The sequence below is a fragment of the Notechis scutatus genome, chromosome 1, assembly GCF_049901735.1.
Source record: "Notechis scutatus isolate UNSWTSFEM ecotype Mainland chromosome 1, rNotScu1.2, whole genome shotgun sequence".
In the NCBI taxonomy this organism is placed as follows: Eukaryota; Metazoa; Chordata; class Lepidosauria; order Squamata; family Elapidae; genus Notechis; species Notechis scutatus.
The window spans coordinates 330,300,143-330,313,608 of NC_142009.1; the positions used below are offsets into that span (position 1 = coordinate 330,300,143).

General features: G+C 40.0%; 1 protein-coding gene across 2 annotated transcripts in view; it reads right to left on the reverse strand.

Annotated features, from left to right (window-relative positions):
- The window catches only part of FSTL3 (follistatin like 3), a 32,404-nt gene extending 19,335 nt beyond the window's left edge, over positions 1–13,069 (reverse strand). For both annotated transcript variants that reach the window (XM_087952730.1, XM_087952729.1), the window contains exon 1: positions 12,565–13,069. In XM_087952730.1, the coding sequence (XP_087808856.1) occupies positions 12,565–12,625 (61 nt within the window). In that variant the 5' untranslated portion in view covers positions 12,626–13,069. The remainder of the gene's footprint in view (positions 1–12,564) is intronic.
- Positions 13,070–13,466: the final 397 nt, after the last annotated feature.

The window sequence follows — 13,466 nt, forward strand, 5'->3', positions numbered from 1 at the left end:
AGGAGGGAACATATAAAGATGTTTGCTTTGCGTTTAATATATATTTATATTTATATTTATTTTTTTATATTTATATTTATTTGATTTGCCAATTGTTTACAAGATAATAAGTATAAGTGTATACATAGTTGTGAATACATGAAATGGGTACATATAAGAAAAATAAAAGAAGAATAAGAGAAACAATAGGACAGGGACGGTAGGCACATTGGTGCGCTTATGCACGCCCCTACAGACCTCTTAGGAAAACGGTGAGGTCAATAGTAGACAGTCTAAGGTTAAAGTTTTTGGGGTTTGGGAAGAAACTACAGAGTCGGGTAGAGTATTCCAGACATTGACCACTCTGTTGCTGAAGTCGTATTTCCTGCAATCAAGTTTGGTGCGGTTAACTTTGAGTTTGTATCTATTGTGTGCTCTTGTGTTGTTATGGTTGAAGCTGAAGTATTCATTGACAGGTAGGACATTGCAATGTATGATTTTATATACCATGCTTAAATCAGACCGAAGACGGCGTAATTCAAGGTTTTCTAGTTCTAGAATTTCAAGTCTGGTGGCATACAACGAGTAGAGGAGTGGAGAACTCTTCTTGTGAAATATTTCTGGACTTTCTCAATTGTGCTAATATCAGATACGTAATGTGGGTTCCAGACTGATGAACTGTATTCGAGTATTGGTCTAGCAAATGTTTTGTATGCTCTGGTTAGTAGTGTGATATTACCAGAGAAAAAGCTATGTAGGATTAGGTTAACAACTCTTAATGCCTTTTTGGCTATGTAGTTGCAGTGGGCTCTAGCACTTAGATCATTAGAGGTGAGTATTCCAAGGTCCTTTACAGAGCTTGGGTCATCAACAAGATCTTGACTGTTCAGCTTGTATTTTATTTTCTGATTTTTTTTGCCAATATGTAAGACAGAGCATTTATTTGTTGAGATTTGAAGTTGCCATTTGTTTGACCATTCTGATACATAGTCAAGATCTTTTTGTAGGGTAGCAGTATTGTCTGTGGTATTGAACAGCTTTACATCATCAGCGAAAAGAATGCAATTGCTCTTAATATGATCACAGAGATCATTTATGTAGAGTATGAAGAGAGTTGGTCCTAGAACACTGCCTTGGGGGACACCACTATTGACAGGTACAGAATTTGATAGGACACTCCCAATTTTGACCATTTGTTGTCTGTTTGCCAGGAATGCTTCTATCCAGTTATTCAGTTGTCCAGAGATACCATAGGATTTTATTTTTAGGAGTAGTTTGTCGTGTACCACTGAATCAAAGGCTTTACAGAAGTCTATGTAGATTGCGTCTATTGCTTTGCCCTGGTCGAGTTGTGTCGTCCATATGTTTTTGCAGTGTAAGAGTTGCAGATTACAGGATAGTTTTTTTTCTGAAACCAAATTGTTTATTGGAGAGTAGGTTGTTTGTCTCTAAGTGGAGGATGATGGATTGGTCAATAATTGATTCCATGACTTTACAGGTGACGCAGCATAAGGAGATTGGTCTGTAATTTTCAACTAGGCTTGGGTCTCCCTTTTTGAAGATGGGGATGACTGTGGCTTGTGACCATAGGTTAGGCAAGGAGCTGGTCCTGAAATATTTTTCAAAGATTATGCTTAGAGGTTTGGCTATGGCAGTGGATAGCTTTTTTAGAAGTAGGCACATATTCCATCTGGTCCAATAGATAGAGATGGTTTTAGATTGCGTAGTGCTTTTTCAACATTGTCTTCTGTAAAATCGATATGTATTAGATCATTGTTGTTGTTATCTGTGGTACGGCTAGGAAATACTGGGCATGATCCATTGCTGTTTACAAATACTGAGCCGAAGAATGTGTTAAAGATGTTGGCTTTAATGGTGTCGTCGTTGCAGTCTTTACCATTAGGTCCTATCAAGGGTGGGATATCTCTACCTAACTTATACTTTCTAAGTTTATCTGCTGATTCGAATGAAATTAATCTTCATTTTCCATAGTTCTCCAAACATTGTAAAGTTTGACCTCAGGGGAGAGTGGGCATGTCTGGGGTGGGTGTGGCCAGCTTGACCTCCTGCAGCCCTCCTGCAGCCAAGTTCCTTTTTCACTGGCAGAGGTCTGCAGGAGGCCTTCGCAGTCTAAAACAGAGCTGGGGAGGGCCACAGGCAGCCCTCCCGAGCTCCGTTTTTGCTGGCAGAGGCACTGTGAGCCGGTCCTTTGCTGTTTCCAGAGTGGCCCCGTGGGCCAGATCTAAGCACCCCGAGCCCAGATCCAGCCCACGGGTCTTGAGTTTGACACACCTGGTTTAACTAATGAAAGACCTGTCATTACCCAGATTCTAATTTCACACACACACACACAAACACCACAATAGTCATATGATCACATTTTGAGTGCTCAGCAACCAGCCCGCATTAAGGCTTTTTGCAGCATCCTGCAGTCACATGACCACAATTTATTTATTTTTTGTTGGAAACCTGCATTTACTCCCAGTTTCCAGCAAAAATGCCCATTGGGGAAAATGGACTTACTTAACAACCATTACATTCACTAAATACCACCATGTTTGCTTAATGACCACTGCAAAAAAAAAGTCATAAAATAGGGATGGTCATATGGATGCTTTGACTTACGATCGCCATGACTTGTAATGCTCCATTACAGTCGTAAGTCGAGGACTACCTATATCCAAGGCTATGTTTAGTCCTAGCTGGGTCATAATCTGAATAGAGCTGTCAATCCCAGGCTTCCTTTGATGAAGAGACTTCACAACAAATTATCACAAGATTGATATTTGTTTAAATTTAACTGAAAAATTATTAGCTTAGTGAAGAATTTTGTGAAAGGGATTTATCCTTCTGTAAATATTTGAAAATATTTCCACTGCTGAATTGTAGAACTTGTTTTTGGCGGGAGTAAGCTACATTTGTTTAACTTCATCTGTTGAACATTGCACATATAAAGTTGTGGTCTGCATTGCCAGCCAACCTTTATGCCAAAGAGAGAACTGAGTTTCTCTCAGTGTTTTTCCTATCAGAATTAACTGCAATTTCCTCTGGGTTACAAAAGAGAGTTTTGCAGCCATGTCTTCATCCTTTGCATTTTCAGATGAAAGCATCTCAAGATACATTGGAGCCAGAAGACGTAAGAAATTATTACTTCAAAGACTAAAGATGGATTATAGCCTGATTTAGCATAAAGTAACTTGGCATGTTTGCAACAGTTGTCATCTTAGAAAAAGCATCACTTCTGGCACTTCAGAGAATGGAAAGGTCAACCTCCACGTTGGTGGTAAGATATCCTCAAGGTCACCTGAGTAGTGCTCCTGGCTCATTGTGATGACACAAATAAATCTCCAAGTGCTTCAATGACCCTCTAAAAGGATGCAAATGACCAGCTGTCTGCAAGGAATATAAATCTTTCCATTCCCCACTATCCTGTCAGAGCTGAAGAAGCTTCTTGGATGAGAAGCGAAATGTCTTCAAAAGAAAAAAACAAAGGAAGTCCAGTTGCCTCCTGGAAAAGCACGTTTGGAACAATCAGGACCTGGATGACTGAGAATCTCTACAGAACTTTTAATCTGTGAGGTAGATTAGGCTGAGAGAGAAACTAGAGCGAAGAAAGCCACCCAGCCTGCTTTTATCCCTAATGTGGGACTAGGTCTCCAAGTCTCTTAGTGATTGTCACCCAGTTGGCTTTCATGCCTAAATTAGGACCAGAGCTCACTGGCTCCAGGTGATCGACCTAAAGCAGGACTAGAATTCATAGTCTCCTTCTGATTGGCCCCAAATCACCCATCCAGCTTTCATGCCCTTATAAGACAGGACTAGAACTCACAGTCTCCTGGTTTCTAGGCCGGTGTTTTAACCACTAGACCAGCAAAGCTGGCTGAGGAATTCTAGACCACAAGTCTTAAAGTTGCAGCACTAGACCAAACCAGCTCTTAGCTTCTACTTGGTTCAACTTAACATGGACACAAACCACACATCATCATAGGCCATCTTGGCTAGACCCCAAAACTGAGAATGGAAGGTTTGTGCCCGATGGCCTCATTGACCTCTGCAGACCATGTATTCTGGCCTCAGGGCCTCAACAAGCTCCTGGGTTGAACCTTAGTAATTCCAGGTCAGCCCTGTCTCCTCGGGGCTGAGCATCCTGGTTTAGACTGGGCATCCAGACAGACCAGCTTTGTTCTGCTCCCAAAAGGGAGAAGAAGCTTTGACAAACTGGAAAAGGAGTGGGTGGGTGGCTTGGGCGAGGGAAGAGCAAGGAAGGGACCGTGGGAGGTCTGTCTGGGACTCTTGATCCGCTGTTTCTTTCCACTCTGGAGGGAAACACAATTTCTCTCCCCCCCCCCTCACAACACCCGCCCAAATGCTACTCGACCCAGTCATAGCCAGCCAGCTGGCAGCTAACTCAAAAGGCTGTTTGTTTCTTAATCTCGTGAACTAATCACTCATTTCTTACAAGAGAGTTCTCTGCAATTTTTGTCTCACTGCACCAGACGCTCCCACGTTCTTCAGCTCCCCCAAAAAAAAAATAGTCGACTCTGGGTATAGCCAGTAGGCAAGATGGTGGAATCGCCATCACAGCAAAGATGGATTCCTTCAACTTCGCCTATAACCTTTTAAATCCAACCGTGGCCGTGGTTCTTAATAGTTCACAGAGTGGCCTTGCACGATTTGGGACCCAGAGCCAAATGTGCCAGCCAGATGGATAGACAGCTTGCCAGGTTGTGCAGCAGCTTCTTCCACTTAAACAACAACAACACACACTCTTGATTTACACATCATTTGTAACCCCTGTAGGGACTAGCAAGCGCGCCAGCTGAATATAGGTAGCCCTGAACTTACAACAGTTCTTTTACTGACCATTCAAAGTTACAACGGCACTGAAAATAGTGACATGTGACCGGTTTTCACACTTATGACCATTGCAGCATCCCCATGACATGATCAAAATTCAGACGCTTGTCAATTGGCTCATATTTATGACAGTTGCAGTGTCCTGGGGTCAAGTGTGATTTTCTGACCAGCAAAGTCAATGGGGAAGCCAGATTCACTTAACAACCTTTTTGCTAACATAACAACAGCAGTAATTCACTTAATAATTATGGAAAGCAAGGTCGTAAAATGAGGCAAACCTCACTTGACAAATGTTTCGCTTAGCAACATATATTTTGGCTTAATTGTGGTCCTAAGTCGAGGAGTAGCTGTATTTCAGGGAGAGAAATAGGTTGGCTAGCTAAAAAAGAGAAAAGAACTGTTGAATATATGGCTAGATAATTTTTGTGGCTGAGGAGGGTACCCTTGCAATGTTGCTACCACCTGATACTTTGCATTATCTGATTATTATTGTATACATCATAATGTGAAATCACAGCTGCTAGTTCTTAAGTTAGTGTCAGCCTTCATATCGAGTTCATCCCAAGAACCTAGGATATTGTAATTTATCAGCATAGTATGTCTGTGAATCCAAGCCAAGTGACTTGTCAATGTGCAAATTTTCTATGTGCTATCCAAGATTTTTTGGTATGGCATCCAGCATGCCAATTATAATACCGCAATAATTGTTGTTGTTGGTTGCATAGTCAGCCAGATGCTTAGCGTGGATTTGGCATTGCAACCGGGATACACAAATGTATTATAATTATCATATGCATATACAATTGTTCTATATACATATACAATACAATTAAATGTATTATGCTTTGTCGCACAGTCAGCCAGATGTTCAAACTGGATTTAGCATTTTTATCCGCCTATCAAGTCTTTCTTTATATGTACATTATTATGAACATATATAAATCACATTGGCCAATTATTTCAATTTGTATGGCTACCCATTTCATCTATACAACTCTAGGTAGCTCACAGATGGTAAAAACAATCCAATTAAAACAAACTTAAAATATATGTCTGTACATATAAAAGCATTTTTAAAATATGTGGGATTCCTATTTAATTTCCTTTTTGCCATGGGCATCATACTTATTCCTTGCCAAGCATGTAGGGTCAGGTTATAATTTTTTAATCCATTAGATGAAGTGAGCTGCTGCTCACAAAAGTTGATGAGGCGATAAAATTTGTTAGAAAGGAAACGTGCTACCAGACTGCTGATTTTTTTTCACCATTATACACTTCTAATCTGGTAGTCTTCCTATAATGTTGAATTCTAGGTGTTGCCATCACTACAATGCATCCTGATGTTGTTACCTAGTTTGGTGGCAAAACAGTTTCAAGAAAACAACAAAATTCTGGGAACACCAAGAACTCAACAATTGCATTTTTATTCTCGATTGTCCAGAATCCAGATGGAAAGAAAAGGGGTGGGGTGGGAGACAAGGAAAGGAAAGGAAAGGAGACCAAGAAGAGTTGACTGCCAATCAGAGTAACCTATCCATTTTTGTCTTGTTTTCCAAGATAACATTCCTTGTGGATATATACAGTATTTATTTGATCCTTTGCTCCAGTAAAGTTATAAACTTCCCTGCTAGATAAAGGAAGCGAGGCATGGGATATTACTTTGGGTAGAAGGACCTGGAATTCTTGCTCTGCTTTTTACAAGAGTTTGAAAAAAAAAATCCAGAATAGTCTTGTTAAACCAGCTAGAAGTTAACCTCCCTAATGTGGTCCTTAATTTGTTTTTAAGCAAAAGAGGAAACGTCACACCACTTGCAAAGTTAAGTAGCTGGATTCCAGGAGGTATTCAAGATTTGGTCTCCAAAGCTCTCTCTTGGCTGGAGAACTGTCATTAAATTTGATATTTTCCACTCTTTATGCCTTTCTGAAAGGACAAATATTCCATCAGTCTTTCGCCTTCGCATTCAGCCATTCTCCTCAGCTTCTAAACTTTGCAGCAAAAAATAAATAAATAAATAAAATTGAACACCTGGGCATCTTTGAAACTAAACTCTTCAACTACAGGAGACACAAGGCTCCAAGCCAAGAGTATTTGTAATTTTAGAGTTGTTGCATGGAAAAAAAAAATACAAATGCAATTCCCTCCCAAAACAAGCATCTGGAAGCCAGGGTTGACGGCTCATTTGCCACCTTCTGTTCAAAGAGGCAGGTTTTTTGCTCAACTCTTTGCAAAAAATGCTCACAGACAAAGTTAAGCGGAGAGATTAAAAAACCTGGACTTCAAAGCGGGCCTTTTCTTTTGAAGACTGCACCTGGTTTGGGAGTTTGAATGCTGTCTCAGGGAGATTTTTTTTTTTAACCCAAAAATATATTATTAGTTCTGTGGGCAGGAAGGGAGGTGAGAGGAATACATTTTCACTGAAACATCCCAAATGAGCAGTGTGGAAATCTGCACAGTCCGTGTTGAATTTTAAATTTTGGCTCAGAATTCTCTCATCCCTTATGGAAAAACCTTATTATAATTAAGGAAAAAAAGACAGCAATCTCCTTCCCATTAGTAGCATCAAAATGTGCCTCCTGTAAGGTAGTTTGTATCCAAACCAAGATCAGTTCTAAATAGAGAAAACCATGATGTAATAAAAGCTACTTCTGCTGCAGCCAGCTGCCTATAATTTGGCAGTTCAAATCCCACCAGGCTCAAGGTTGACTCAGCCTTCCATCCTTCCCAGGTGGGTAAAATGAGGACCCAAATTGTTGGGGGCAATATGCTGACTCTGTAAACCGCTTAGAGAGGGCTATAAAAGCACTGTGAAGCAGTATATAAGCCTAAGTGCTATTGCTGTTTGCTCTTGTGTGACCAGACACTACAGGTAATCCTGGACGTATGACCATAATGAAACCTGTCCATCATGATTATCCGAAGCGTGCTTTTTCAAAAAAGAATCTTTGGGACAACCAGAATCTCCATAGACATTTGTCCATGTTGTCAGGATTCCGGTAGTTACTCCAATTAATTCATGAGTCTCAAGCCACACTCCCAAAACTAAAAAGGTTTCATTTGGAGTTAACATTCTACGTCCGGCATTAACCTGGGTGTAGCCAACTCTGAGATACGTAATTCACTGTCACTCTTGATCCTGCTTTCCCCCCCACCCCTCTGGATGTATCATCCAACGAAAAAACGTCCATAGCCAAGAGTCATCAATCATGCTCTCCAAATAGATTTTTGCCCGGCAGAAGCTTCAGTCATCTAATCAGTCTCTGAAGAAAATATGAATGGAATGTACTTTCAATTCCACACTGCCGCCTGCTCTTTGAAACTCCCCCCCTTCTTTCTGTTGTCAACTATAAAATGTGTATACAAAATGTTTTATGAGTTGACACATGTAAAATGGATCAGTCATGTGGTCGACCTGATTTTATGACCTTTTCTGTGGTGGTCGTTAAACGAATGCTACAATCATAAAGCGACCACATGGTCATTAAGCAAACACCACAGTTGTTAAGCAAGCCAATGGTTTGCTATGGGCACAGTTTGTCAAAAACTAGAAGTAAACACCGATTTTAGGCATTCATCAGTCATGTATTGACTATAAACGCAGCCGTATTGCCAAGCGCCTGAAGTTTGGTCATGTGACTTGGGTGGGGGACAATGCCAGAATTTTGAATCTTGGTTGTAAGTAGCCCCAAGTTAGGTTGGTCATAAATCACAGGTCGATGTAGCTATCAACTTGGATGTGGACAGATCTGGCATAAAAGCCTCTGAAAAGTAACACCGATTTAAGAGATCCTTCAGAAAAATCTAAAAAAAAATTCTCCAATCCCACTGATATTTCAGAGTTTGTGTTAAGATTGTCCACTCAGTGGGCAAATTCTACCTATAGTACAATTTGGAAGGACCCACCAAAATAATTCATCTAGGAACAGAACAGGAAAATCTCTATTTTTGTGGATCTCACTGAAAGCCAATGAGAAGGAAACAAGAAAGTTTGAGGTGAGGGAAACAGAAAGGATTTTGGTCTGTGGCCAAAATTGACCAGAAAGGAAAAGTTCAGAGCAATTAATTATGCAGAAAAGCACCACCAAATGACTTATCTACGTTCAGGTCATGATTTAAACAACATTTTAGTCTTTAGCCACCTTAGCAACATGGGAGAGATGAAAGAAAAAAGTGAGATAGCTGAAACTATCAGATTGCTCCATAATTTTCCAATCCCAGATATGGATGTGCAATAGAAATAGATTGAATTGGTGTTTCTCCATCTTGGCAACTTGAAAATGGGTGGACCTACATTCCCAGAATGCTGGCTGGGGGACTCGAGGAACAAATCCGCCCATCTTCAAAATGGATTGGATGGAAAAAATGTTAGAACGCTACATCATCCAGAGATACGATGAGCATTGTCTTCTGGAGTTAAACATTTCAGACTTACAAAAAGAGACTAGAGCAGCTGAGTTTATTTTTCCTGGTATATAGAGTTATCTTAAGGATGCATTGGCCTGGTACTTACTGACTTACCACATGATGCCAATTTGAGATTGTCCAGAAAGATACCAGCTGTCTTTTTTCTCTGAAATTAGCATGGACTGGCTTATGTGGAACACAAAAGCATTACTAGCTGGGAAATTTTGAGAGTTGAAGTCCACAAATCTCAAAATTGCCAAGGTTGACAAACACTGCTATAGATACTTAGAACTGAAACCATGGCCTTTTTACATACAGAAACAAGTGCTTTGCCCCTATAGTGCCTTTCCTTAGACATAAGTTTCTAGCCCTCGTGGATAAGAATAAAGAGATTCCAAGTTAGCAGAGATGGCTAAATTGACTGCTTTGATTAAAGAAAAAACAACAACCCAAAATTACTTTCCTTTCTACTTGGAAACTGCTTCTGGACTTTGTACTTGAGGTGGAAAAAAAATAAAACTTTAATTTTGAGTTTTGCTGATTAAATACATTATAGAAATAGCTAGTTATAGAAATGGCTAGTTATAGAAATGGCTAGTTATAGAAATGGCTAGTTATAAAAACAGCTTGTTATAGAAATGGCTAGTTTGTACTATTATATAAAAGTAAACACGAAACACTTTTTCTTTCTTTTCCCCCTTTTCTCTACACTTTTCCCTTCCCTTCTCCCTCCCCTATTTTCCTACTATTTTCTTTTGTATTTTTGCATTTTATATAAACTAATAAAAAAAAAAAGAATAAAGAGGCTCCAAGCAAAATGTCTCAGCAGGGGGCAGCACCTTGTTGGACTTGGAAATAAAATCGGGCCAGACATGGTTAGTACTAAATCAGAGATTACTCAGGAGTTGAAGCTAATGGAGAAACCATCTCATAATAAAGTGATGACAAATCATTATTATGCTAGGAAACCGAATATGGTATTCTTCAAGAAGTCCTTGAAGATTTTTCTTAGACAGGTAATCCTCAGCTTATGACCACAATTAGGACCAGAAAATTTGTGACTAAGCAAAGTGGTCGTTAAGAGAGTCACACCAAAGTTCATATTTTTTGTTTGCTAAGGTAGTTAAATGAATCTGGCTACCTCATTGATTTGCTTGTCAAAAGCCGGCTAGGAAGGTCACAGATGTCAATCACGTGACTCCGTGATGTCACAACCTTTGTAAATACGTGCCAATTGCCAAGTGTCCAAATCACAATCACATGACCACGGGGCTGCTGTGACAGGTGATAAGTCACATTTTCCAATGGTGTCATAATTAAACAAATGATCATAAGTTTGAGGACTACCTGTCTTTTTCCCTCTATAACAAGAGAGACCTTTGAGTCCTCATGTTCAGTGTTGCTGTTCTCTAGTGTCTCTCAACTTTGACCACTTTAAGATATGTGGACTTCAACTCCCAGAATTCCCTTGGCAGTAGGACTTCAACACATATCCTAAAGTGGCCAAGGTTGAGAAATATTGTTCTAGTAGAGCTGACACTCTACTCTGTAATATTTTCCCCCCCACATGGAAATGCAAGGATTGAAATGCGTGCATTCTGCACATCGAGACTAGAGCTTTATCCCTCCTCTCCCTTTCGAGAACTGCTTTTGGTCTAGTGGTTAAAGCACCAGGTTAGAAAAATGGGAAACTTTGAGTTCTAATCCTGCCTTAGCTATGAAATCCAGCTGGATGACTTTGGGTGAGTCCCTCTCTCTCAGCCCAATCAACTTCACAGGGTTGCTTTTGTGCAGCAGATAGGAGGAGAAAGGGATATGTTCACCAGCTTGAGTTATTTATAAATAATAATAAAAGCGGGGTGTAAATATATTAAAATTTTAAAAAATAATATTCCTCCTTCCACAACATCTCTTCAAATTAAAGTGAATGGGATGGTGACCCCACACTCTGCTAAAACCCACGCACAGAACCATTAAGTTCCCCTGCAGCCCAGCCAGGAAGAACTTTGATAATACCAAAATAATCACTTTTATTAAAAGGCCTGAGCTTTGCCAGGCTGCAGTTCACTTCACCAGATGCGTAGAGAGGCTAGATGGATGGAGGATTTAAACTGGCCAAAATTGGCTACTTCCTTCATCTTGGTGAAGTGAACTGCAGCCGATGGAAGATTAGATCTTTTAATAAAATTGGAAAACTTGCCAGCAAAGTCTTAATCTTTTGCCACTATGGACTAAGATAGTTCTCCTCTTCCTAAATACCAGTGCTGTAGCTGTTTTCATCTCTGGCAAGTTTGAGAATGTGAGAATCGACAGCAAGACAAGAATGATGTCCTTAAAACAGTGCCTTGAAATGAGAGGAAGATGTATGTATGGCCAGGCAATCAGACTTAATACTGTATTATAGTGCAATGTATTTAATTTGATTATTGAATTAGGCATGGCATATTGGGTGAATACAGCCAGATACCTCGCTATTTGGGACATGAAAGGAAAGTGGTGGCAAAAAGTGAAAAAAAAAGTCAACTAAACCATTTGCTAGTAGAATCTTCTGGATATGTTCTTCAGGCTCTTTAGAAACGTACAAAATCTAGTGCAGACTTACAGAGTAGAAGTGGTGCACACATGAGTATAAATTTGTGCATCACTAAAATATAATTTGAATTCAAATCATGCTAGCCAGGGAATTTTAAGAGTTAAAAGTCCACACATTTTCAAGTTGCCTAGTTGAAAAACACTGGTGTAGCTTATTTTACTGTATATACATTTTGGGGGCGCGATACTCCAGACAATCACTAGTTGGCAGCAGCGAAACAGGGAAAACTAAAGGTCATCTAGATTTTGCAGTCCAGAACTGGCAGCATTTAGGTGAAAACAATTATTAATTTTAAAAGCCTGCCAAGAGCTAACCTCTACTCATTCCTAATAAGAAAGAGATATTATATAAAAACTTCTACCCAACTATGCTAGGATTTAAGACAGATTTCAACTCTTCAGTATTAAAAATATAGTTCTAGCCCCTATCCCTCTATAGTTAAAGCTTTATTTAAAGTCCCTTCAATTTTCACTTACTAGTGAAGTTTTTAAGGGCACCCACGCTTCTTCTGCAGCAAGTCGGAATTACCTAGCTGTTGATTTTCACCTGATATGGGAATTCTGTCCTCTGCACATGCTTGTGTGTCCTCTTTTTTCCTGATCCCCTTCAAGATCCAATAATTTGAAGACTTGGGGACAAACAGGGAGTCTTGGGAAGTTCCCGGGTATCCTTGGTGTCCTCAATACTCAGAGGGAGAGAGAAGCAGGGAAATTTCAGTCTCCAAGATTCTTACCTGTGTTAGTGTCTCCTGATGCCAGGTACAGCAAACTTGAAAGCACAAGATAGGTTTTCATGATGCGACACCAAAACAAAACAAAAAACAGAGAAGGAGGAGGAGGAGGAGGAGGAGGAGGAGGAGGAGGAGGAGGAGGAGGAGGAGGAGAAGAAGAAGAAGAAGAAGAAGAAGAAGAAGAAGAAGAAGAAGAAGAAGAAGAAGAAGAAGAAGAAGAAGAAGAAGAAGAAGAAGAAGAAGAAGAAGAAGAAGAAGAAGAAGAAGAAGAAGAAGAAGAAAATGAAAATGAAAATGAAAATAAAATGTATGAGAAGGTTTCCCCTACTATCTCCACAACTTTACTGGGAGTGCAGTTTCTGCCAAAGACAGAGTAAGTTAAGAGTTGTCTAAGCTGTATCTACTTTGTAATAATCCAGTGGGCTTCCTCGTTGCCTGCTCCTTAAGAGAGGATGATTTCCCCCACTCCAAAGGCTTAACTTCACCCTCTATATAAGTGGTGTGTGTGTGTGTGTGTGTGTAAGTCTGCGCGGTCTGAATCATAACTCCAGAGAAGGCGGCGTTGGGCAGCAGCCAGCAATGTGTTGAGGGGAGGGTATTGTAAGTATGTCTCTCTGAGGCCTGCCTGGATGTGGTTATAGCCAAATCATTGTTGAAACCATCCTTTTTTACAACTGCAGGACAGTGGATTTGGGACTTTAGTTTTTCAACGTGAAAACATGCATTCGAACAAGAGAAATACAAGAAGTGGCTGGCCAGATGTTTTCTTCTCCTTCATTTTCTTCTTCTTTTCTTCATTCTTTTCGTATCCTCCTCTTCTTCCTCGTTGCTGTTGTTACTATTACTTTCCCCGTTGTCATTTCTGGAAATGCTGATTCAACTTGTTGTCATTGCATGGCACAAGT